Here is a 26,815-nt window from a genome sequence, read left to right as displayed (position 1 = left end):
CCTTTATTTATCTATAAGTATTGATCCATAAACAGATCAATGAGTTACTGTAACATCCCCATCCCACTGGAAACAGATGAGAGTATTAGTTCATGTACAGCCGGATATTGATATAGAGCACTGAGTGTAAACACTTTTATAGCAAATGTCATGTAAAAAAAAAAAAAAAAGTTACAGTAAAACTTTCAAAAATAAAACTCAGATATTCAACTTGAAACAGATTAAAGCACTGATCTCCCTCGTACAGATCAGGGGTTGTTTTGCTCTATTTATTATCAAATATTATTATTATTATTATCATTATTTTAACACTTAGGCTTTATATTTCCTCTAGTTTGAGTTTGAGATGCTTCTTGAAACTTATATACACAACTTCAATAAGAATGGGGCTTAAATATGAATTGTAAACTCACTAAAACACTCAGGCGTCTCAGTTTGTTGGATAAAATCCTGTGTGTGTGTGTCACTCACACTCCTGTTGACATCCTCTGTCTCTGTTATGTCTTTAATTACAGGAGCTCGTCATGATCTGATGCCTCCCTGCGTCTCAACGTGTGATTACTAAGAAGATGACTAAGGTACAGTTACAGTTTGCTAAGAGCAGGTTTGTTTGAGTCGGTGTGAGTGGAGCAACCTTTAACAAGTCCTGACAGGACGACGTCTCGCTGCGAGTCCGGCATAACACGAGGTCTTATGTCACCCAGCAGCGTACTGTAAGTGAGTGAGTATGAGTAAATCCTCTTCTGCAGGGGCCTCTCTCTGTCTTCAAAGCAGCTCTGCTTAAACACACACACACATGCACATGCAAACACACACACACACACACACACACACACACACCGGATGTGCCTTCCAGCTGTGGAGACAGGCCTGCACCAAACTATCCTGAGGGAAATGTTGTGGGGGTTTGGGGACGAACACAGAGGGACGAAGTTTCCTTATCTGGTCATGCTGCTTTGTAAAACACTAGTAAACAGGCCCATTAACACACATACACACACACACACACACACACACACACACTGGTGTCTGGTCTGGGTTTCTCAGGTATAATGTGACTCATGTAGACGTGTGCAAAGAGAAAAAACTTTACTAACGCCGCTGCCGCCGCTCTGAGGGAGGTGAATGGAAGAGAGGACGAGTGGCGAAGCACAAAGAACAAGAGAGTAAATTTCCTGCAGCTGTTTCAGAGAGAGAGAGAGAGAGAGTAGGAGAGTAGGAGAGTAGGAGAGGGAGGGAGAGGGAGGGAGAGAGAGAGAGGGAGGGAAAAAAGAAGCCAACTCATCTGACACAAACAGTGGGCCAAAGAAAGGGGGAAGAGCAGCGGCAGCAGCAGCAGTGTTGTCCTGAACGAGTGGAAAAACCTAAAGTCGAAGAGGGCGAGGAAGACAAGTGAGGAAGGAGGGGAGTGTGAGAGACGGGAGAGGAGAGAGAGAGAGAGAGAGAGAGAGAAACAAAGGAGGGAAACCAAAAAGGAGAAAGAGAGAGAGGGAGAGGGCCCCAACACTCAGAGAGGTAAGAGACTTGTTGCTCGTCCACAGATCTGATGGAGCGATCGAGCTCCTATTTCTGCTCCGCGTTCATTTGTTGCTATATTTTTCTTCTATGCAATGCATGTGTGTGTGTGTGTGTGTGTGTGTGTTGAGTTATGTGTGACAGATGAAACGGGGGCAGGGGGGAGGAGGAGTGAGAGAGTTGTGCCAGAGTGCGTGCAGGATCCTGGGGTGAAGGAGTTTGGTTTGGTTGGGAGCTTTTATTAAAAAAAACCCAAAGCAGCTTCATCAGGTCGATCTGGTTTTTGTTAACTTTTTGTTTTTTTTTAAATAAAGTTTTTTTTTGTTTTAGAAAGTGGAAACTGTGAAGTGATGCAGTTAGTGGGTCACTAGGAGACACATTTCCTGTCTGACGTTGTAGCAGCAGATTAGAAAAAGTGTGGAGGACTCATGCTGGGATCAGATCAGAGCCTGAAGGTGGTGAGTTACAGTCGACTCTGTGTTGTGCAGACTCTTATATATAGAAATATCTATTATATAAATATATAAACTGCACATTTTACATCTTAACTTTCAACTAATGCAGCTCAGTTAAAGTAATTGAGCACGATAAGAATCCGTCTGCACGTTTTCATCTTTATTTTTAAGGCCTCATTCTCAGGGTTTTGGCTCCTCGTTTCAATAAGTAAGAAGAAAAAAAAAGAAGTCGTGGTTTCGTATTTAAAGGCCGACGAAGCGTCAAATTGATTCCTGTGGATGTGGAGCTGTGAACAAGACGCTCATATAACGAGGATGAAATCACATTTTTATTATTTCACAGCAGAGAGGCGTGTGAGTGGATCAGAGCTCAGGGTTCTTCATCTGTTCAGCATCAACATATGTTAAAAGAAGGCAGCGAGGGTCAGTCAGTAGCTTCCCAACCCCCTCAACCCCCCCACAGAGCACAGAGGAAGAGCTGCTCAGCTGGGAGACGGGGCAGGAAGTGGAGGCCAAAGGTCAAAAATGGAGGCGATTCATTATTTTTTGCGACCTCCTGCACATCTTTGGGGTCGTTTGAACTTGGGAATCCTCAGCAGCAGCAGCAGCAGCAGCAGAGATCCCTCTTTCTGGCTTTAAAAAATCTCTCTCTGGACTATTAGTCACCAGTTGCACCTGTGACTCTTAGCTTTCAAATTGTGTTGCACTTTTAGGGTCTCTTTTATTGTATTAAAGCAGAAGTAAGCAGAATGTTTGCGTTAATATAAGTCTTAAATAGTTATATCTTCCGATGGCACTTACAGTATATGTAGTGTTTGGTCTGAAACACGGGTCTGTCAGTCACTCTGCTCTGCTGTAAGCCGAGGAGAAAACTTTCCTTGTATCCTACAACCTTTATCCAATGAGGAGAGAGAACGGCATAAAGGGGCGGTCCTCTCTGTGTGTGCAGCCAAGGGATGCGCGTGAATGTGGTGACGTAGGGATGAGGGCGGGGACTGCTAACTCCATCGGCTGACAGGAAGTTAGCCAAAACGACCGGATCGCTTACTTCTGCTTTAACTATCATTGTCTTTTTGCTACCTTGCTCTTGCTATGTATGTTATGTTCTCGCTTGTTTCGATTGATTGTTTTGTAATGCTGCTCTTCCTGACCATGGGCATCCTTGGAAAAGAGATTGTTGAATCTCAATGGATCCTTCCTGGATATATAAAGTTTAAATACAAATAATAATAAAAAATAAAAAAAAGATGACAGGAAGGAGGAAGATCCAGCTATAGGCCTCTCTCTCTCTCTCTCTGTCTCTCTGTCTCTCTGTGTCTGTCTGTGGAGCATGTGACGCCCCGTGAGTGTGATGTGGAGGGAAACCGTTGAATCTAATTGCGAGTCGGCTGACGGAGCCGCTGCAGGGAGGAGGAGGAGGAGGAGGACGAAGGGCTGGCTCCGTCTGGGCGGAGTTAGTTCAGGCTCAGGCAGAAAAACACCAGAGGGCAAAACAAACTGCTGCTGCTGCTGAAAGATTCAACTGGAAAAGTTTCTTCCTTAGAAATGAAACCAAAAGAGCAGAAAGAAGAAGGATAAAGAAGAAAAAGAAGCTGTTAGATCAGTTCATGTGTCTCGGTGACGTCCCGACACGTGAGCTGAAGCCTCTGCAGGTGTTTCGTCGTCTTATGATAACAATAATTATGATATAAAAGCAGAGAGATGAGCTCTGGGAGGACAGTGGGAGAGATCGAGGGGACGAGCGCCGTCGACCTTTAGCCTCTGTTTATTTTAGGACGGCTCGTGTTTCAGACGAGACGGTCCTCCCCCTCCTCTTTCGCCTCTTTCGCCGGTGTCGTCACGGCGACTTACTGTACAGTAGGTCTCCGGGTTCAGACTCACTGTTCACGTCGTCGTCCACAGTCTCACCTGTTTACAGAGAGAGGCTCAGTCAGACAGATGTTACAGCTGCTGCCTCTGCACATCTGGACTGAACAGTGTCATCTTAGAGCTATAGAGCCTCGGGTCAGGGGAAATATAGAAAAATAGGAAGAAGAAGAAGATGATGATGATGGTGCAGACACTAAGAAAGGAGATAAAGAAGAAGTAGAAAAAGGAATAAAACTCCCACGTTCCCACTTTGAATAAACAAAGTTTCCTCTGAGGAGCAGAGATGTGACGTCATCTGTTTATTAGGAGTTCATTAAGAGCAACAGGAAGTCGTTCCTGTCTGTGGCCAGTAAACTGTATCAGACCGACTTTAAAGCTTTTCTATTACCTCCATAACTTCTTTATTTATTTATTTATTATGGGTTTACAGACACTTTTTATTATATTTTATATAAATATTTATCTTGTTTATTTATATTAGTTTATCAGCGCTGCACAATGCATTGATGGAAACAATTGTACGGACAGATACTGTGATTTCACTATAAAACTGATGATGTGATGTTTGTTGGTTTTGTACGAAACAACCATGTTTCCAGGACGTCTCCGTAGCAACACAACACTTAATGGTGCTGACGATCCACAGTGACGTTGTGACACATTTAACCTTTATCAGAAGAAAAATGGCCGCTCCTGTGATTTAGATGTTGCACTTGGTCATATTTGTGATTTTGATCAGTTTATGATTAATTGTGCTGCAGCCCTGGATATTAGTTATCTGTATTTTTATCTTGATCTTTATCGTCTTGATATTCTCTCCGTTCTTGGAGCAGCTGTTACCTAATTTCACCCTGGGGATCGATAAAGTATCTGATTCTGATTAAGAGAGTATTTTTCTGTTTTATTTATTAATGTTGGACACTGTCTGTGGATTTTTCTTTATTTTTTGTTGGTTTTTTTCCTCCATATAAAAATGAAGACCGTGTTTTCTTGTCCTACATTGGGTACTATGTTTTTTATTCTTTATTCTTATTCTTTTTATTTTTATCTGTAAAACATATTTGACAATAAAAGAGAAAAGACTGTAGAGGAATTTTTATTAAAACAGACTAATGATTTGATGTAAAAAGCAGCTCTAAGTAAAAGTGTCTTAAAACGCTCAGTGTGTGTGAGCAGAGTAAATGGAAGTAAAGGATAAAAAAAACAGTCCACAGAGGTTTGATCCTAAACCAAATCGACCCAAACGTTCACTGTTCAGTCGTATTAAAAAAAAAAGAAATACTCCAATTTTAAATCCACTGGCTCCATTAGTGAGTAGATGAGAGGTCACCGCAGGTCATGTGACGCCCGACGCCCGTTAGAGGAGTTAATGGACACGTGGGCCTGAGTGGTGGATTTGATAATGACGTCAGAATAAAGGCTGAAATCTGACAGATTGATTGATTGATTGATTGATTGATTGATTGATTGATTGATTGATTGATTGATTGATTGATTGATTGATTGATTGATTGATTGATTGATTGATTGATTGATGAGCTAGACAACAGGTTTTAGTTGATGATGTTGTAACAGAGACATGTTCCCTGTTAAAGCTGTTCAGAAATGGCCGTTTCCACGAGTTTACCCGCCGAGTGAGGAAAACAAATTTGATTGGTTGTTATCGAGCGGACGGGACATTCAATTATCCAATGCGGAATAAAAACTACCCAACTTTCATTCCGGATTTACTCGAAAATAAAATTTTGCGCAAAGTTTGGCCTCCATTGTCTGATAGAAGAGTGATTGCACTAATTTTAAGATCCATAAGGCTCAAAATCAATTTATGAATACCTTTAAAAGCGTTTTCCATGGAGTTTTTCCTCAGTCGATGTGAGGGTCTAAGGGCAGAGAGGATGTTGTTATGATGCCATGTAAAGCCCTTTGAGACAAACTGTTTGTAAAAATGGGCTATACAAATGAAATTTTACTTGCCATAAAACCAGTGACACCAGTCTGAACTGATCTTCTTCTGTGTCTTGTCTCAGAGAACAGGATGTCGACGCTGCCGTCAGAAACCAGCCCTGAAGATGTCAACAACCGCAGCTTCTGGATGGTAAGAGTGTGTGTGTGTGTGTGTGTGTGTGTGTGTGTGTGTGTGTGTGTGTGTGTGCTTCTTAGAAACAAGACGTATCAGTGTGAATGAGACCAAGCTTTAATTTTTCTAAATGTGACGTCTTTGTTAGCGCCTCTGGCTCATTAGGTTTGGTTTTTTCAATTTTTAGTGCAACATTAGTGTTTCGCTCCGGTTCTACTGTGGCTGGTTGTTTTATTAGCGGAGTCTCTGCTGGGAAACGGCCTTTGACTTTAACCTCTAACTCTGTTTTTATTACACTAAAATATTCTGGTGGATGAATTTTAATCCTCTGTCTCTGATCTCTATAAAAAAAACAAAGTGTAAACAATGAAGTATCATAGTTTTAGACGGTGGCTGTGTGGTGGACGACAGGAAGTCGAGGTCAAAGGTTAAAAAAGGAGGCGTTTCGTTATCTTAGAGTTGTGTAACCGCGGCAACAGACACACAACAGGATGGAGGACAGAGATGTGGTGTTGAGTTTGTTGAATTTCCACAGAAACCAAAGTACACAGTATAAATTGAAATGTCATAGTTTGAGAGGAAGGTCATGTGGTGGACAACAAGACTCAAGTGTTATTTAAACAAACATTTCCCAGAATGCACCAGGCAGTCACACCTGCACAAGCAACCAAATAGCCTAGACACATGATTTACAACCATTTCACATATTTATTGGAAATTATTCCAATTATTTAAGGAAAAATCACCAGTGTGCTGTTTGTTATGTTCACTATTTGCATGACATTTTTACTGATGCAGCAGATGATCTGACATTTAACTAAAGTCCAGCTGCAGAGAATTAATTTGGTATGTTATCATTATCAGCATCGCTTGATTCAGATATTATTGCACATCTCTGCTCGCCACAGCTGTGTCACTTTTTAGTTGTGTTTGGACTTTCTGCAGCTCATGTGTATTGTCAAAAGAGAAGAAGTTATTTCCTGAATTTGTGGCATGTTCATGGCTTTGCTTGTGTCAGGGTGTTGAGCCTTCAGGGCCACCGTAGTTTCATCCAGCGAGGCTAGCTGTTTCCCTCTGTTTCCAGTCTTTGTGCTAAGCTAAGTTTTTAAGTTCCAACTTTTTAAAGACCCCCTAAACCAGAAATTGACTTTTGGAAATTATCAACATGTCAATGTAGTGTTTGGGTTCTGCTACAAGACATTTCAGCAGTGAAGTCGCTAATGCACACCATAACTGAGCATTTTAGATTTGAAAATGCAGTTTCAAAGCCAGAGTCTGAACAAGTTGGATTCAGTTTTTCAGCACCCAGTCGGGTTTAATACGTCAGAATCCCTCGCCGCAACCAATCCCATTGATTTTTTTTTTGCATCTTTTGCATTTTGTTCACTGTGATGTTGACACTTCACATCTACTTATACAGCGAGATGTTTAATATTGGTTGATGTGGCCAAGAGTTATTATTGCTGCCTTGAATGCAGGAGACAAGGGTTCAAATCTCAGTGTGCAAGTCATGATACATTTGCATACTCATGAATCTTCATATAACCTGGATTTTTCAATGAAGGAGAAATAGTAGACGTGTTTTTAGCCTCTTTGAGAGTTTTTTTTAAAAACTTTTTTGTAGGAAAGAAATTTTAATCAAAAAATACTCATAGCAGAGCATTTTTATGAATTTTAAAATGCCTCTTTCTTTAGGGGGACTTTAACTCAAATACACACATTTCCAAAAAAATGTCCACTGTCCCTTTAAGATAAAAGCTGGTGAATAAAAACACTTTCCATGAAACACTCATGTCAGTGAACCAGGACCGGGCTCAGACCCCGAGTCCACGCTTTTATATTGATGGCTCGTTCAAACCCACTGAATAACGACCTGAGGCTGAACTCAGTCACCGTTTTATTTTTTAGTTTAAATCTTCTTTTTATTTTAACTCTTGTCGACTCTTCCAGGTTTAAACAGATGGAAGAGCAGGAACACACACACACACACACACACACTCCTCCTCCTCCTCCTTAATGGACTTTTCCACTGTGTGTGTGAACCACAGTGCAGACTCTGTTTACAAGACGCTGCTCTGTGTTTTAAACACTCAAAGTGCTTCACTATCTAATTTGTGTGTGCTACCACTTTAATATTGGCTTTGTGTCCCGTTGGCCTCAATGGGCTGCCCCACTTTCATCTCTCCACCCCCCCCTCTCTCCCTCCCTCCCCTCCTTCCCCCCTCCTGTAATTTTGGCAGCCTCCTGTCGAGCTGGACCCGTTTCCTGGCCGCCGTCGAGCTCGCGGCGCTCTGTCGTTACACTGCTCCGCTCAGCTCAGCTCAGCTCCTCTGTTTAGCGTTTGTAAAGTCAGTCAGGAGGTTTGCAATTACGGCAGATTGTGCAGCGTAAACAAGGCGCCCATTCATTCATACGGACGGATACGTAACAGTCGAGGCCGCCGCTGTGACCTTTTGACCTGTGATCGGCGCTCTGCAGGCTCAGACCGCCGTCGCTCTCGAGTCTCGACTGTTTTCAAGTGTAAAAAACAAAAACTTGACTTTGTTTTTAAACCTGCAGCAGACGGATGAGTCTGTGCATCTTATGAAGACAAACATATCTGTCAGGACTTCTCTTCTTTTCTAGTTTAATGCTGCGCAGCGTCTCGTAAAGTGGACGTTCGTTAAAACAAGGAGATTAATGTGAATATTTGGCATTTAAACTGTTTATTTCTGCTCCTTCTGTTAATACAACGGCTGCTGATTCAACTAGTTTCTTCTATTTCAAACTATCACAGTTTACATTTTAGTACTACTACTATTACCACTGCTATTATTAGGGGCGGGTGGAGCCATTGATACAAACATATCTATCATATTTTGTGCAGAAATATTGTACTGATTCAAGGCCACCATGTTTTAATATTCAAATTGCTCACACATACTGATGAGTATTTCTTATGGCCGTGCTGTCTGCTTGATGATCCAGTTTAAAAAGAATAACAATAATTTAATCTGTCAAATATTTTTATTTTATGTATATCTGAAATCAAATTTTCATTGATGGTTCCATAGTACACTGATTTTCCTTGACTTTTTGGGTGTTTTATTCAAACCTATAGGATCTGTGGCCATTGCAGTGATGAGTCACACAACTGAAATGGTTTCAAAACAGTGACGTGACTAAATTTTGACTCAAAAAACATGGTGCATTTTTTTATCTAGTTAACCATAAAACCACTAAAGAGAGTGTAAAAGTGGACTGAACAGATGTAGAGTAGTTATTGGGTGATAATTTAATACTTCATGTTTTATCTTATTAGATAAAACAGATGTTGGAAGATTTTTCCTTTCAGGACATAATTTAATAGTGAAATGCACTTTATCGCAATATTTCATTTTCATACTCAGGTTATAGCAAAATGTTTAAAATTGCAATAATATCATATCCAGACTAAAGTATTGTGATGATATTGTATAGTTGTATATCACTCCAACTCTAACTACTACTTCTAATACTACTACTCTTAGTATTTCTACACTTCTACAGCTCCTTCAACATAACTTCTGATACTTTTTCAATGTTTCCTGAGGGAGAAAAAAGCTAAAGCACTGAAGAAAGTCTCGAATTTGAAACATAAAACATAGAATAAGATGTGACGTGATAAATGTTAAAGTCCTCACACACGTCACCGAGCATCAGTACGAGACGAAGTTTGTCGTACATCCAGCTGTCATCGTCCTGCCTGTGATTAAAATCAGCCCCCCGGCTTTTTATGTGGAAAACCGATCATCAGCTGACTCCTCCTGAGAGTTTAACAGTTTCAGAGCACGAGAGATAAAATAAGGCAGAGATAAAAGGAGTGAGTCTCTCCTCCTGCTCTGACATACTTTACAATCTGGATATGATCAGTTATATTGGTGGAATTAGATTTTCCTCTCCACCAGCGGGGGGTGGAGGGGTGGAGGGGTGGAGGGGTAGGGTGGCTTATCGTGGCTCCTTCTCAATCTTCGATCTGATTCTTCAGCGGTGGATTTGCATCCGTCTCAGAGAGAGATGGTCGGTCCAGCTGAGCGTTGGCAGCGCTGCCTCTGGCCTCGAGCTGGATTCCTCAGCTGTTTCTGATTAATTCTCAGACGAGAGTTGAGGAGACCCAGAGCAAAACCACAACAGAAGAAGAGGAAAGAAAGAAAGAAAAGAAAAGAAAAGAAAGTAGGGGAAGGGGAGAGGGAGGGAGGAACAGGGCAGGAGGTGGGAGGTGGGGAGTCGGGGGGGTTTAGCCGGGGGCGTTGATGAGAAGCTCCCACCTCCAGTTGATTCTGATTAAGTCAAAGGGAAACTGAAGTGTTTCATTAAAAGCTCGTCGACGGCTCTTTGAAGCCTGTCAGAGTGAATATAAATCTCTTTCACAGTCGGGCTGCATACTTTTTTTTTTTTCTCGCTGCATTTTTAACCACTTTAACATACGTGAAGAAAAAAAAAACACACAAGATCGTTATAGAAATACACATTTCACACACTTTAAACACTTTAAACATCAACTCTCTCTGAGGTTAAACTCTGTCGACAGCTCAAACAAAACAATATTTATAAATTATACTAGAAACAGAGTCAAAGTACTCAATCCCCTGAAAGTGATTGTGATGTTACAGTGCTACAGTCCAAATATATGAATATAATGAAACAGTGTACAGTATAATACAGTACTATAATCTGATTATTGTGCAATACGTCCACTGTAATCAGATTACAGTATAATATGTACAGGTTATTGCAATGGGATTACTGCACAATATGCACAGTATTGTAATCAGATTACTGAACAATATGTAACATATTATAATCTGGTTATTGCGCAATATGTCCAGTTTTGTAATCAAAACACTGAACAATATGTACAGTACCGTAATCAGATTACAGCACAATATGTATAGTATTGTAATGAGATTACTGCACGATATGTACAGTGTATTGCAATGGGATTACTGCACAATATGTATAGTATTGTAATCAGATTACTGAACATTATGTGCAGTACTGTAATCCGATTATTGTGCAATATGTCCAGTTTTATAATGAGATTACTGAACAATATGTGCATTATTACAATATATACAGTATTGTAAACCTATGAATGCACAATATGTCTATCATTATAATCAGATTACTGCATGATATTCTGTTGTAGACGTCCTGCATGTTAATTAACGAGTAGAAAACCTACTTGATATTTGTGTTGTATTGTGTCTCCTCTCAGCACCAACTTGTTTTAACATGTAAGGACTGAACCGACCTTTTTCCACTGTGCTCTGCGTTTAATCACCCGCTCATTAAGAGTCCCATCAGGATCACAGAGCTTCTCAATCAGCGGTAAACCCAGAGATTCAGGTCTGATGCACAAACACGGAGCGAGTGTGGGAAGCAGAGCCGTGCGCTGTGCCGTGTGTAATGTGTTTAGTGTGTATGAACGGCATGCAGACATCAGATACACATGTGCAGAAGGCCGACATTCAATCCGCTGATGCAGGTGTAACCGATCACATTATTGATGGCGTGAGGCTTTGACATGCGACTGGAGACTGGAGCTGCTGTTGTTTGACAAGCACACGTCAACCATGAGACCCAGTTTCTGCTCCAGCCCGGTAATTTCACGGCGTTTACAGTAGAGTACAGTTAAGTGCATTACCTCAGATGACTGAACGCACAACACGACAACATACATCATGTCACAGGCTCTAAAGCAGCTGTCTGAGCGTGTCACTGAGTAACAGATAGACTCTGACAGAGGGAGTGGGGAGTGAGCGCTGAGCAGCAGCTGATGGCGGCTGCCAGGAAAATTGCAGAGAGATTTCCAGATTCCACATCCACAAACAACACACTTGCCTCAGATATGTTATTACACTCAGAGCTTTTTTGCCTCTGCTGCTGCTGCTTCTTCTCCCTCTCCCTCTCTGTCTGCCTTTTTACGGCCTAGTCCTTGTCGTCGTCCTCCTCCCGTCGGCCACCAACCACACCCCGAGCTGCCGCCGGCGGTACAGTTTACCACAGGAAACATAACGCCAGTAAAGTGCCACTTGTGGCACGTGGGGGTTTGACCTGAGACGGCTGCAGCAGCAGCAGCAGCAGAGTCAGAGGAGGAGACGAGGCTGCAGGTCATGACTAACTCTCCAAAGAATGCAGAAAGCAGAGCAGACGGCTGTTTAATGTCGAGGAGGCCGCTGAACAACGAATGGGAGACATGTTGACCTGTGTAACGCAGGTGTAGCTCCACACATTAATAATGGCTGTGACTCATTTAGCTGCTCCTGCTCCACTCCACTTCACCGGGCGGTGCAACTCTAGTCTGGATAACGAACTGGCACAACTTACTGGGACACTGGAAATGGAGCAGGGCAGTGGTTAAAGGGACAGGTCAACATTTTTTGGGGGGGAGTGCCCTAATGGTGAATGTGCAGCTGGAGCCAGGAGGCAGTTAGCTTAGCTTAGCAGTAAGATTTACAGGTGCTGTAAAGCAGGTTTTTATTACCTTTGGACAGAGAGCGCCAAGTGTTTCCTTCTGTCCTCAAACTCAGCTAAGCTAAGCTAAGCTAACCAGCTGCTGACTGCGGATAGACGATGTTGTGCGTGGTCTAAAAAATGAATCACAATTGTGTACAGAAGGTGTATTTTTTAGATTGATGAACGACACTCCTCCATTCAAATGTAAAAAGAGTCCATATATAAACTAATAAAGTTCACACATGTATTTCTGGTGCTCACACATAGTATATTGTTTAGATTCATGTCATGGAAATCCAGAATTTGCATGAAAGTTAGTATTTTTTGGGGGCTTTTTGCATTTAATTGATAAGACAGTTGATAGAGACAGGAAATGGGGAGGCAGAGAGAGGGGGAATGCCATGCAGCAAAGGGCCAACGGGGGAATTGAACCAGGGCCGGCTGTAGCGAGGGCTGTGGAGAGGTAGTTATGGTAACACTTTATAATAATAAGTACACACTATGAAACAGTAGTTAAGCAGACTTCTTCATTTATAACACATGAATACTCATTAGTATGCAGGATAAACACAGTTAGTGCTTATCAATGATGAGTAAAACATTTTTAACTGTGTTTAAATACATACTAATGAGTATTCATGTGTTATGAATTAAGTATTTAATGCTTAACTAATGCTCAACAGTGTGTACTTATTATAAAGTGTTACCGTTGTATATAAATCCTAAAACACTTCTGTGAATGATCTGGTCCGACGCCACATGTTGTGCACAGACGTGAGAGTCAGTTTCCGTCTTCAGACCTCATCTTCAAACTATTTGTTTAATCTCATCAATCCCAATGATTCCTCTGCTTTTAGCTGTGGCACAGACCACAGAGGAGGAAATGGGCTGTGAAGACGTCATAGTATTTATAGTAGCAGTAGTACTAGTACTGCAGTAGTATTTCCACAAGAAGAAGCTAGAAACTAAATGTGATCCTGCTTGTGCAAAGTGAATTATCAAAATTACAGACAAATTAATGAGTAAAATTGAAGAGAAACATCTTTAAAATTATTTGTTATCATATAATACTTTCTGTTTTGTTTTGAAAAGCACGACATAAAGTGAGCTGCACCAGTATCAGTAGAGGTTGTACTGTCTTTAAATACATCCACAGAGGTGCTATTCACAGTAGCAGTAGTGAAATGACTCATGCTATAGGTATAGTAGTAATAGTAGAAGTACATGTCATGCTGACTCGAACTATTTTAATGTTCAGCTTTAGTTTCCAGATTAGTTCTGTCTCATTCAGTTTGTGGTCCAACCGGCTCGTTCCAGGAATAAACTGTGAGCAGATGTTTCTTCCTCTCCTTCGTCTTCATCTTCTTCTTTTTCTTCTGCCACTGAAATGTTGACACTGGGCAGAGAAGGAGCGAGAAGCTTGTGTGTTGAACACTGGAAAATTTGTAGGTCACTCTGAGTGAAAGCATCTGCTAAAACGAATAAACGTAAATGTAATTTATCCACTTTTCTGCTCTTACACTTCTACAAATCAAAGATGTTTATTATCGCCTGGTGCTCTGAGCTGCTGGTGTTTATCTGCTGTCACCGGTGGACGACGTGTGACCGACCGTGTGTCCTCTTGTCTCCTCTTGTCTCCTCTTTGCGCCGTCCCTGCAGCCGGGGAACTACCAGCGCACGGTGAAGCGGACGGAAGACTCTTTCCAGGCCTGCAACGACATCGTGGCGTGTTTCCAGGAGAGGGCTCGGGTGGAGCGGCAGTACGCCCAGCAGCTCAGCGAGTGGAGCAACAAGTGGAAACCGGTGGTGGACTCCAGTGAGTACAGACAGTGGTGGACAGTAACGGAGTAAATTTATTTACCTGACTACTGTACTTAAGTACATATCCAGAGGATTTGTACTTTACTTGAGTATTAGATTTCTTTGGTACTTATTACTCTTACTTGAATACATTTCCAAGACAAATATTTTTACTTTTACTCGAGTTAAAGCGATAGTTCACCCAAGATTGAAATTGCACTCATTATCTACTCACCCTCATGTGGACTAAGGGCTGGGAGAAGTTTCAGAGTCCTCCGTGGCTTCTCTGAGTTACAGGGGGTCTCGGCGTAGCAGTGCATGTCCATATAACGCTTGTTTGTAGCAGAAGCTCCTCTTCCCGGTTCGTCAAATTTGGACGAACTGGGAAGAGGAGCTTCGAGAAGCTTCCTCTACAAAAAGAAGGGGCTTCAATACAAGACGGACATCACATACGAGCAGCATGGAGGTATTTGGATGTTTCTTGGTGTGTCTTTTTGTTACGAAGACAGTTGGTATCCATTTGCAACCGTTATATTGACATGCACTGCTACGCCGAGACCCCCTGTAACTCAGAGAAGCCACGGAGGACTCTGAAACTTCTCCCAGCCCTTAGTCGACATGAGGGTGAGTAGATAATGAGTGCAATTTCAATCTTGGGTGAACTATCCCTTTAAGTACATTATCCAGAGGATTTGTACTTTACTTGAGTATTAGAATTCTTTGGTACTTAGTATTACTCTTACTTGAATACATTGCCAAGACAAATATTTTTACTTTTACTCGAGTTAATTTCTAGGAAGACTGAAAAGTACTCGTTACTTTCAGGTCTGCTCTTTTTTTTTCTTTCTAAAATACTATTGGACACGAGCTGTGTTTGTCAAAGATCTATACGTAAAAGCAGAAATACGTCATCCCTCCCCATAAGGATACCGCCAAAGTAGCCACGCTCTCGACTGCGTTTGTCAACTCAAAACTATACCGGGACAATGGCTGCATCAGGAGAAGAAAGAAAAGAATCCGCTGAGTCTCAGTCTGAATCTGATAATGATCCGGAGGAACTTTCAGAAAATCCTTGGCCTTATCTGAGTTAATTCTCAGAAACAAGAGTTAAAAGGTCCTTATAATGTATGCAATTACATAATATGTAATTCATTGATGTGAAAAATAAGAAATTTATACTCTTACTCTTACTTAAAGTAAATTTAAAAGCATGTACTTTTGGATACTTAAGTACCTTTAAAAGCAAGTACTTTTTTACTCTTACTCGAGTAACATGTCGACTGAGCTACTTTTACTTGTAACGGAGTAAATTTTGACCAGTAGTATTTGTACTCTTACTCAAGTACTGGGGTCGAGTACTCTGTCCATCTCTGAGTAGTCACTGACCCCCCCTCGACCCCCCGACCCCACCCAACACTCCCCTGAGCTGATTCTGTCTTGTACTTTGATTTACTGCTTCATCGAAATGGAGGCTGCTCCTGTTTCTAAGATATGAAATATAACTCCACTCCTCCTCCTCCTCCTCTTCCTTCTCCTCCTCCTCCTCCTCCTCCTCCTTCTCCTCTTCCTCCTCCTCTTCTTCCTCTCTCCCCTCCTCCTCCTCCTCCTCTCTCCTCCTCTTCCTCTCTCCTCCTCTTCCTCTTCTTCCTCTCTCCTCCTCTTCCTCCTCCTCCTCTTCCTCTTCCTCTCTCCTCCTCTTCTTCCTCTTCCTCTTCCTCCTCTCTCCTCCTCTTCTTCCTCCTCCTCCTCTCTCCTCCTCAGGTCCTCTGTATGGATCTCTGATGAAGGCCTGGCAGTGTTTCCTCTCCTCCGCCGACCGCCTCGCCTCCTTGCACGCCTCCATCTGTCGCTCCCTGGTGTCGGAAGACGGAGACAAGGTCAGGACCTGGCAGAAGGACTCGTTCCACAAGAAGCTGTTCGGAGGCTTCAAGGAGGCGCAGGACATCGATACGGGATTCGCACGAGCTCAGAAGCCGTGGGCCAAACGACTCAAAAAGGTCAGTTTCTTTTTTTTTTTATTCCTGTTTCTACACTCTTTTCTTAGTATATCTTTATTTATTCTTGCTTGTTTTCCATTAACCTTTCAGGAATTGCTCTTCCATTTGAGGCAGAACATTTATTAATTGACTGATTTAGGTTTTCTACAACCTATTATATTTTTAAAAATCATTTCATGGTTACAAATTTGAGTTATATGGTGTCATCTGAGAGTTTTCTCTTTGGATGACACAATCAAAACATAAGAAGTGGTTGAAGTGATACGATCACAAAGGCTCAGGGAGACAAGGACGTTGTTATATTGACTATTTCTCTCAATTATTTCTCTTATTTTATTGTTTTATTTATGAATTCCTGTTTAAAGAGAAGTAATTGCGATTGTTGGATCTTTCAATTGCATCGTTGTAGATTCATGTTCTGACCTAAATATTGTTCTGTTGCTGTTTAAAGAAGGTTTTTTGAAAGTAAAACTAAACATCATGTTCTTTCCCACAACTCCCCGAACACCCAGTCCTCTGCTGCTGCTGCTGCTGCTGCTGCAGTCGTGGCATTTTGTTGTTTGTTTTCTCAGAGCTCTTCTCTGTCACGTCCACAACTCACATTTCCCCCCCCACCCCAAGAGGCCCAGAAACTTCAGTGACCTGAACAGAGTAGAGGCCGTTACACCAGAAACCCACTTCCACAACAGTTTGAGAAGCAGCAGCGAGACTCTTGAATCTTTGCCGAAACATTTTAGAGAAGTCCCACGAGGACAAGAGGACGTATAGAGTTAAACACATCTGAGCATCTCAGGGAATCAATACTTGATGCAAACAAACAGTGACTGCAACATCTCATTAAGTAAATGGCCTCCAATTCAAGATCCATATACAGTATTCATACCACAGGGATCTAATGCATTGCTATTAAGAAATTAGTTTATTCTGGGCATCGCTCAGGTGCATCTCAATTTTCAAAATGAGCTTCAGGCTGAAGTGCTTCTGAGCGGACGGTACAAACATCTGTTGGTGCCGACAGTAAAAGGTGTGTCGTGGCTCGTCCACAGCTGGATAAAGCCAGGAGCGCGTACCACAAGGTGAGCCGTAAGGAGCAGCTGGCCAGGGAGCGGGAGGCGCACGCTCAGGGAAACCCGGACGTCGCCATCGAAAAACAAAAGAAGATCCAGGAGGAGAGGGAGCTGGCGCAGCAGGAGGCCGAGAAGGTACGAAAACACTCTCTCTTCTTTCTTTGATTAGCTTTTTTTTTTTTTTGTTAGTGGAGCTGTGAGTTTTCCATCTGTTTCACCAGCTTAAAGGGATAGTTCACCCTAGAATGATATTTCGCTTATTATCTACTCACCCTCATGTTGACTAAGGGCTGGAAGAAGTTTCAGGGTCCTCCGTCCCTTCTCTGAGTTACAGGGGGTCTTGGCGTAGCAGTGCATGTCCATATAACGGTTGCAAAGGGACACCGGAGCTCTTCGTAAAAAAACACACACAAAAAAACATCCAAATACCTCCATGATGCTCGTATGTAATGTCCGTCTTGTGCTGAAGCCCCAAATTGCGTAATTGTCCCGAAAAAATTTAAAAAGTCTATATTTTAAGCTTGTTTGTAGCGGAAGCTTCTCGAAGCTCCTCTTCCTGGTCCGTCCAAATCTCGCGTGATTTGCGCCGGCGTCAGTGCGGTTACTGCGAATCACGCGAGATTTGGACGGACCAGGAAGAGGAGCTTCGAGAAGCTTCCGCTACAAACAAGCTTAAAATATAGACTTATTTAATTTTTTTCGGGACAATTACGCAATTTGGGGCTTCAGCACAAGACGGACATTACATACGAGCATCATGGAGGTATTTGGATGTTTTTTTGTGTGTGTTTTTTTACGAAGAGCTCTGGTGTCCCTTTACAACCGTTATATGGACATGCACTGCTACGCCAAGACCCCCTGTAACTCAGAGAAGGGACGGTGGACTCTGAAACTTCTTCCAGCCCTTAGTCAACATGAGGGTGAGTAGATAATGAGCGAAATATCATTCTAGGGTGATCTATCCCTTTAACTTCCGAATTAATTTTTACCAGTGATTAAAGGCGTCCCGTGGAGTCTCTAATGACGAGTAGCTCCTCCACAGATCGTCGTTTGGTGGCAACAAAGACAGGGAGGGACAGGACTGCTGACTACATCACATAGACGTGAACCGTGAAGGCCTCAAAATCCTCTGGAAATTGGTTTTTGAAATGTTTTTATGAGGAAAAAAAGCTCACTGAAGTGACAGAGTCAGTGTAGTGGAAGGAGATGGGTGTTTGTGCGGAAGATTTAATTCATGTGTGAAGTAAGAAATGACAACTTCACTGGGCGAGGCCGAGGATCTTTTAATTTTGTGTATTTATTTAAGACTAAAACCCACATTTTCATTGGCTTTTGAATGTCTCTACAGTTTTCACATTTCACTTTTATCTCTTTATCCCTTGTGCTGCTCCACGTCTGTCTCAAGTCATTAGATAATTAATCCTTCACATTTTATGAACAGCACTTTGGACTCGGTGTTATATTGCAGTGGTTCTCAAATTTTTTTACATCAAGGACCCCTAAATTGACACAAATTAGACCACGGACCCCCACTGGACAAAATTTTGAAGCAAACACCAGACATATACAAATATTTCTTTTTTAGTCAATGTACATCATACATTCATATTAGGGCCAATGGCATGAATTTTTGGAGATATTGTAGAGAAATTTCTGGGAAAAAAGTGGTACAATTTCTCCAAAAACATTTATTGAACCGTAAGTTTCGCTTTTACCCACCACCTCTCTCCCTCGACGCAGAGGGGAGGGGGGGCGGTGTTTCGTACCCGTGCAGGGAAGTTGCAGTTTCAGCCGACGCGACCCTGCTCAGGCTGCGGCGGCAGCACCATTCATCCTATTAACCATTTTTCTACCATTGCAATGAGTCTGGAAACATTATTTTAAGGCAGAAAAACTCTGCAATGTTACTTTAAAAATTTTTTTTAAAAATTCTAGAAAAAAGGTGGTAAAATTTCTAAAAATAAATAAATAAATAAAATAAAAATAAGAAACCCAAAATAAATTAAAAAAAAAACTCAAAAAAAAATAAAAAAGTTTAAAAAAAAGTGGTAAAATTTCATGAAAATTTTGGGGACCCCCTTGAACCCTCTCAAGGACCCCTGGGGGTCCCCGGACCCCACTTTGAGAACCATTGTTGTATTGGACTGGATAAACTGGGCTGATGTACCTAATAAAGTGACTATTTGATTATTTGAAGAACATTTTTGAAACAGTCGTTCTAGTTTTAGGCTTTGACTACAGTAACCTTTAATATTTCTAATAAGTGTCTCTTCATGTCTAAATCTGATGACTTCAATGAGTCCATGTCTGATCAGCGTCTTCATGTTGACGTTTGCAGGTCCGTTCCCGCTATGAGAAGGTCCTGGAGGAGGTGAACCGCTACGCTCCTCGCTACATGGAGGAGATGGAGTCCATCTTTGACCAGTCGCAGGACGAGGAGAAGAAGAGGATCGTCTTCCTCAAACAGGCCTTCCTCTCCATCCACAAACACCTGGACATCACCAACAACGAGAGGTGAAGGCAAATGTGACTGAGTGATTTGGCAGGTCGAGTGTTGGAGTTTCTCCTTTAATTATCGCATTTTTAAAACATGAACATGACTTTTCTGACGTTTTTTCTTCCAAAACGCACCTACAGTAGCAACAAATCAGTGGCGTGAAAGGGGATTTTCGTCTGACATTGATTCAGTTACATAAATCTGCTGGTTCCTAACAAGCTCTTTTTCATTCACTATGTTATACAGTACTTGTTCTGTCGTCTGAAACAGAAATTAGACTGAATGAGAGCAGCTTCATTGTGAATTCAGCTGTATTGACCTAATGCCAAATGAGACGTTGCAGCATTAAAAAAGAAGCCATGTTGAGCATTACTGCTTACAATGTCAGACAAAAGGGCTGACTTTACATTTTATGTCAGGTTTTGTTTAATTTGGACACTGACAGACAACATATTTACACATTTTGTGTGTTTTTATGTCCAATATATTGATATAGCAGGTCAAAATAATAAAAAATTCAGCCACCTAGGTGTTGATTTACTAAAAAAAACACACCAAACATCAGCATAGTGAATATTTTATAATGTGGTATGTATCCGACCTGAATGATAATAAGATCTGGTTCAGTCGTGTTTCTGGGGTTCTTGACCTTGATTTGTTTAATTTGCTGGTTCCCCTGCTTGTGTGTGTGTGTATGTGTTAAGAGCTAAGTGTGTTAAAAATCAATAATTTGACTTAATTTCGCCCTAATTAAGAGCCTCCTCCCCCACCACATATCAACACATGAGCATTTCTCAGCGGCACACTTCAGCTCTAATAATGAAAATAACAGCAGAGACAACGACTCAATTACTTCAGTGGATTCTGCAGGAACCACAAGGGGATATTGGGTAGATGAGAGAAATTATATACTCTATTAATCTACTTAATTCTAAGGTAATATTTAAAAGGCTGTGGATGGCACTGCAGGCAGATTGTGTGCCAATTAGATGTTTAAATAAGCTTTTATTGCAGAGTAATCGTCAAAGAAACGACGACCACTCCATTAACCATCCAGATGGCACATTAAACATATATTCCTGCTCTTTGTGTTTTTATATTACACCGATGATGACGAACTATAAAGACAGACGAGCTCCACTTCAGTGAAAACAGAAACATTTTTCTGTCTTATTGTCTGATTGTTGAGATGTTTTACAACCACAAAAGAAACTATAACACTGGGTTTGAAATGTGGAGCATGTGTTAAGGTATAAAAGGATCCACCTGTGTTTGACGAGTCGGAGCATTTATTTACCACTCCAGGGAGTATTTTGGAAAGAGTGACAGCTGATGGATTAAAATCTAACTTTGATTTCTTGTGGTTCAGCGTGAGGGCCGTTTACAACGAGCTCCACAACACGCTGATGGGCATCGACGAGCAGGAAGACCTTCGCTGGTGGAAAAACACCCACGGGCCTGGCATGCCCACCGACTGGCCTCATTTCCAGGTAAATAATTCATTTATTTTTTTAAAAATCATGTTTTTTTATCCACTAAAGGTAATTGTTTTAATTTTCTGTTTGGTTCTCAGGAATGGACACCGGAAAAGAAAAACAAAAAAGGGAAGAAGGACGTGGAAAAGAAAGGAACAATAGAGAGGAGGTGAGTTCAGTGGTGAATGATGAGCTCTGTAAATGTCGATTTATCTCAGAGGACGTCGGTGTTTTTACTCTGATGTGATGATGTGCGGCTACTAGCTGCTACAGCTGATCCATCCGTCTGTTCCTGTCGTCTTTGTCTTTGTCTAGTGCGATGATCGGAGGAGTGAAAGTCAGAGCTCTGTACGATTACGTCGGTCAGGAGACGGACGAGCTGTCGTTTAAAGCAGGTTAATACACACAAACACACACACACAACAACCAACTGAGCTACACTGATGCGTGTTAAACAGAAACAGTGTGTAGCCTAGTTATGTATATATTAAATCTGTTTATAGATTTAAATTGTTCTGTTTTCTGAGCTGAATTTGTTAATTTGCTGCTAGTACTGTTCAGCAATCGATCAGTGATTGAAATGTGAATATATGAGTGATATCTGGCCAAATGGACATTTTTCTAACATGTTATAGACCAATAAAGTGATAAATTAATCAAGGAAATAATTTGCTGTGTAGTAGACGCACACATGGGACGACACCATTCAAATGCTTGGGGCTCCAAATATTGATCTACTTAGGATCACTGGTGTTAGAATATACTGTAGTAAATAATTATATACGTTTTATATATTGCACCTTTTATAACATTAAATGCAGCTTTGACACAGCTTTACATGAGGAGAAAATAAAACAACGGTAAAAACAGAAACTACACATTAAAAGCTGTGTCAGAAGTCCAAAAACTGAAAAAAAAGGAATATGGGGTAAAAAAAAAAAAAAAAAGCACAATGTAAGGATATAAACCATAAAGGCAACATAAAATAAATATTAATCTACAGTAATTTTGGATTAATTAACAGCAAGCATAAATAGGTTTCAAGCTGCTTTTTAAAATTATCAACAGATGTTTTTACCATCTAATCTCTCTAATCTATTAAATGGACGGTTAACTACAAAAACAATCTTTTAAAAACAAGTAATTTTAAAACAGAGAGCAGGGAGCAAATGTTTAAAATAAATATATTTTGACTAACCTGTGTGTTTCTTGCTGCAGGCGAGGAGTTTCTGAAGGTCGAGGATGAGGACGACCAGGGCTGGTGTCGGGGGATGAAGGACGGCGGGTGGGAGGGGCTTTACCCCGCCAACTACGTGGAGGTGGTGTAGTCGCTGCGTTGTTGTTGTCGTCATTGTCGTTACACATCCGACCGAGAGCGATGAATGAAAAAGATCCTGTTAACACGACATCGCTTCGTTTCACTGTGGAGGTCGCAACACACACACACTCCCCCCGGTTGCGTAACCTCTCGAAGGATTTTGACAAAATGTTTTAATATATACATTATGCATAGACCACTTGTACTGAAGCCATATGATAAGCAATGCTTTAATATGTAAAGAAAAAAACAACAAAACAAATATGCTGGACTCTAAAGGTACATTATATATATATATATAACGAGACATTTGGTGCTGAGATTGCATTACAGGACTGCTGCGTTATTTTTGAGCTACTTTATTGTGTTTACTTTGCACCTCGACACGTTGCTATAGAAACGCTCACAAAGCCTCACGACGTATGAAGAAAGTGACGCTGAAACTGTGATTACCATTAACCTGAAGCAGGTGGAGTCAGCTCGGTGGACGACGTAGTTTCGCTTTATGACCTGTGTTTCTTTTTCTTTCTCTTTTTCTTTTTTCTTTTTTGTGTGTGTGTGTCTGTGGTTTTAAAGGAACAGGCTGAAACTTTAGGAATGTGGTTGTTTTGGTTTCAAACCTCAGTTAGATAAAAAGAAAAAAAAAAAGAAGAAGGAGAAGAAGATGGAGAGGATGGATATCAGCTTTTATCTCTGTGTGTCAAGTACGGGGGGAAACCAGCTGGGTAACATCATCAACACATTCCAGGAACTCCAGCGTGTTTTGTCTACTTAAAGTGGCTTTAATCAATATTTTATATATTATTACAACAACATCTGGCAACATGTGGATGGAGAGGGTGAAGGGGTTCAATGGTAAAAACCCAGACAGACTCACCCCAGCTCTCTGTGAGGCCTTATCGGACACACGTGTCAGCTCGTTGTTTAGGTTTCCTCTTGTTTTGGTTCTTGCTGCTCGCCGCAGCCTCCATTCAGGCAGCTGTTTCCATCAGAAACGACAGAAAACCATCCACAGTACGTCACCAGCCCAGCACCAAACAACAGCAGAGACAGAGAGCAAAACAGCCAAAAACCAAAGAAAACATGGGACTTACATTCATCAGGTAGCCAGAGACAGAGATGCCTGTTGGATGTGTAGCTATAGTATAATGTATGGTGGCCTCTAATGGACAAAACACATACAGAAACAAAAGCACAGCATTAAAGAAACAGACTCCAAATCCAAAAAATGTGCTTACGTTAAAAAGAAAAACATACAAGCAGACATATAAACAGATAAATAAATAAAAAACTAAACTGAGTATGTTCTCTCTTTATGTGTCTTTTCCTTTGTGTTTCTGTTTCTTATCTTGCTGCATATTCCCCAGTTTTGTGTTTTTTAATAAGCTTTATGATTGTACATTTGTTTGCATGATGTGTTTTGTCCTCCGGGGGCCACCGTAGTTAAACGTGCCAAATGTTTTCACCGCTCCTGAGCGGCCAAAACAAGTTAAAGTCCTCCAGCCTAAGTAGCCTCCCACCCACCCATGTACAGTATGATATTCATCTACATGTGACCCATGAGAGCACACAAATGCCAGGCATAGGCTACTGGAGCTTTGTTGTCATGGTAACACTAATAAACATGCACTTACGTTTTTTTACACAGCAAACAAACAAAGCTCTCGCTGTGTAAAAATCTTTCTTAACCCATCCATCCACCCAAACTCCGACTCTGATCCTTTATATACGATAAATACCATGACTTGACTGACTGTTATAACTCACTACGACCACTAGAGGTCACCTGACAGGAAACTGAGGTGTCAGTCGGACCATAACTCAGGTGACTCTTGAATGCATCACCCAGATACAGCCCTTTAAAAATCATATAACCTATAATAGGTCGACTGACTGGTGTATAAAAGTTAAGGTAACAACATTAATTCTTTATGCTGCATTAAGAATGGAGTAAGACTGAAGCATCGACTCCCTAAGTGGCCTTTGCATAATCACAATAGTGCAGTCTGAGGCACTGATATGGAGAATAATGGACTTGGCAGAGGAGACGTTGCCCCACTTTAACTCTCAGCCTCTTTTGCCTCCTCTTGATTAATTATTTCTTGTACTGAGATACTTTGTTGTGCATTATCACTTATATAATGTGTAAATAAGACAGCTCTGGAGCTCCTGGAACAGGTTGTCCAGGGCTGGCATGTTGTGTTTAATCCAGCACCGAGGGAGGTCGGACCCTCTTTACCCTCGACAAGCGTCTTGAATCTCAGGGTGATCTTCTTCTTCTTTTTTGCATCTGAGCATCAGTGCTTCTGGGATGTTTCTGGTTCCAGAGTCTAAAAACTAAACGTGTCCTAGATGTGACGCTAGATGAAAACCAGCCAACCTGAGTCTTCGTCGCCTCCCTCCTCTCCATCAGATTCTCAGTTTGACGCCAAACGCTCACATCTCCCCTGCGTGTCGGCCTGTTCCTTTAAGATAAGTACCGGGGAACAAGTTGTTTTCCTGTCCGTCTGTTTTTATCTAATCGTCTGTTGCTACATCTTTACCAAAGTGAGAGACTGCTGGGTTCGCCTCGCCCTCGTCCTCAGCCTTCTACAGTATCTGTGCGTGTGTGTCATGTAAAAACGCTGCATATTCCCCATCCCCAACCTCTTTTTTTGTTTTTGCAAAGCGCCGTCTTTTGGAAATAAAAACTTAAACTGTTACACAACAAAAGACGTGTCGTTGGATTTGTGATGGAAAGAATGAAAGAGTGCGTGTGTGTGTGTATTTAAGACGTTTAAAGAATGAGTTGGTGCATGTGTGTGTGTTTTTTGTGAATCACCATGCCATCATCTTTTTGAGTCTTTTGCCTGTGGGTGTTATTACAAGTACAGAGTTGTCAGCTGTCACACACACACACACACACACACACACACACACACACACACACACACACACACACACACACACACACACACACACACACACTTAAGCCTTTGGTCCGTGTCAGAGGAGTGTGTGCAGGTCAAACGCTGCTCTTTATCTTGATGACGCCGCCACGGAGTCAGATGTATCCTGACATCAACACATGGCCGTCAGCCAAACACACACACACAGACACACACACAAACGTCAGTGTTTATGTCTGAGCGAGCCAATAACAAGGACTGCAATGCTAAATCTTGGTATATTGTTACACTTAGACACACACACAGAAACACACACACACAGGCTCTGACTGCTGTCGTAAATACAAGCGGACAGGAGGATGCAGAATATCTGTTTCCACAGCAGTAATGGAGATAATGATGTCAGCCTGGAAGGAATTTCCTCACCTGATGACAGTTTTCTTGCTCGTAGCGGACGACGCAGACGGATCCGTAATCACAAAGACAGTCTCAGCTGAGGCTCCACATCCTTCACTGTGAGGCACACACTCACTGACAAGGTACAGGAAAAACCTTCAAACTACAGAGTACACACAATTTACACTGGAAACAAGCGCTCTCATCTGCCTCACTCACTTCACAGGAGCCTTGGCAGCCACAGATGGACTAAGAGCTCAGAGTGAACACAATAATGTATTTAAAGTTTTACCTAACATTATAATATGTGATGTTTTGGCCATTAGGGAAGTGTCAGAATAAGGTAACACAGCACAAGAACCACAGATCCACACTATCATTTATGTGAAGTTGTGTTTTTTGGCTGCTTGGCGAACATATAGTGTGGTTTTTCTCCTCTCTTTTGGCTCTACTTGTGGTCTCCACCAGCTCCTGAGGGAAATTTCAAACTTTTTATAGCTGCGACGTGCTGCATTGTGTTCACCTGAGGGCAGGTGAGCAAGAGGACTGCAGCAGGTTTGTGAAGGTTTTTCCATTAAAAAACAACTTCTTGGTGCAGAAAGATCACTAACAGATGACTCCACAAAGTCAAGTTGTAGGTTCAGCTAGTAATTCATCATCAATAAATCTGAATGAGTCTGAATGGACTGATCTTATGTGAATTATGTTGTTTTTGTTTGTTTCAGCAGTTGCTTTAGTTATGTTTATGGTCCCTAAAGCTGCTCGATGTTTGCAGTACTTCCACTATCAAAAACTACATATAAAACATGTACTATCTTATTTCCTTGTTTCACTAACAATCCCATGTTATGTTGATATAATTTTCATTGAAGGAAAAAACTTCATATCAGAGTTTAATGCTCAATTCATCATTCATCAATTCATTCGAATCAGTTGTTTTCTTTTCTCCATAAACACCAGGCTGGTTTCCAATCCATAATCTGA

General features: G+C 41.5%; 1 protein-coding gene across 6 annotated transcripts; it reads left to right on the top strand.

The window, feature by feature from the left end:
* The first annotated feature begins 1,288 nt into the window (after positions 1 to 1,288).
* Positions 1,289 to 25,259, top strand: LOC146982543 (protein kinase C and casein kinase substrate in neurons protein 1). 6 transcript variants are annotated; one of them, XR_015036264.1, is made up of 11 exons: positions 1,289 to 1,515; positions 5,867 to 5,934; positions 14,053 to 14,209; positions 15,955 to 16,190; positions 17,237 to 17,392; positions 19,596 to 19,771; positions 21,124 to 21,244; positions 21,328 to 21,398; positions 21,545 to 21,624; positions 22,448 to 23,565; positions 23,605 to 25,259. XR_015036264.1 is itself a non-coding variant. In XM_085783577.1 (11 exons), the coding sequence occupies exons 2-10, from the start codon at positions 5,875 to 5,877 to the stop codon at positions 22,555 to 22,557; spliced, it is 1,167 nt and encodes a 388-aa protein (XP_085639703.1). In that variant the 5' UTR covers positions 1,289 to 1,515; positions 5,867 to 5,874; the 3' UTR covers positions 22,558 to 22,567; positions 22,604 to 25,259. The 6 variants fall into 6 exon arrangements, 5 of the variants coding, with proteins under 5 accessions (XP_085639703.1, XP_085639702.1, XP_085639705.1 ...); XM_085783577.1 differs by having other exon boundaries at positions 22,448 to 22,567; positions 22,604 to 25,259; XM_085783576.1 differs by having other exon boundaries at positions 22,448 to 25,259.
* The last annotated feature ends 1,556 nt before the right edge of the window (positions 25,260 to 26,815 follow it).

This window comes from Trachurus japonicus, chromosome 8 (assembly GCF_045865225.1).
Source record: "Trachurus japonicus isolate A0001 chromosome 8, Traja_1.0".
Lineage (NCBI taxonomy): Eukaryota > Metazoa > Chordata > Actinopteri > Carangiformes > Carangidae > Trachurus > Trachurus japonicus.
Note: the sequence above shows the minus strand (reverse complement) of the source record. Positions and strands in the feature narration are given on the sequence as shown.

What these genes read in the sequence shown, in the direction of transcription:
- LOC146982543 (XM_085783577.1), top strand. Translation starts at nt 5,875, where the DNA reads ATGTCGACGCTGCCGTCAGAAACCAGCCCTGAAGATGTCAACAACCGC. An exon ending in ACAACCGCAGCTTCTGGATG is followed by an intron (nt 5,935 to 14,052) that starts GTAAGAGTGTGT and finishes CCGTCCCTGCAG; the next exon opens with CCGGGGAACTACCAGCGCAC. An exon ending in GAAACCGGTGGTGGACTCCA is followed by an intron (nt 14,210 to 15,954) that starts GTGAGTACAGAC and finishes TCTCCTCCTCAG; the next exon opens with GTCCTCTGTATGGATCTCTG.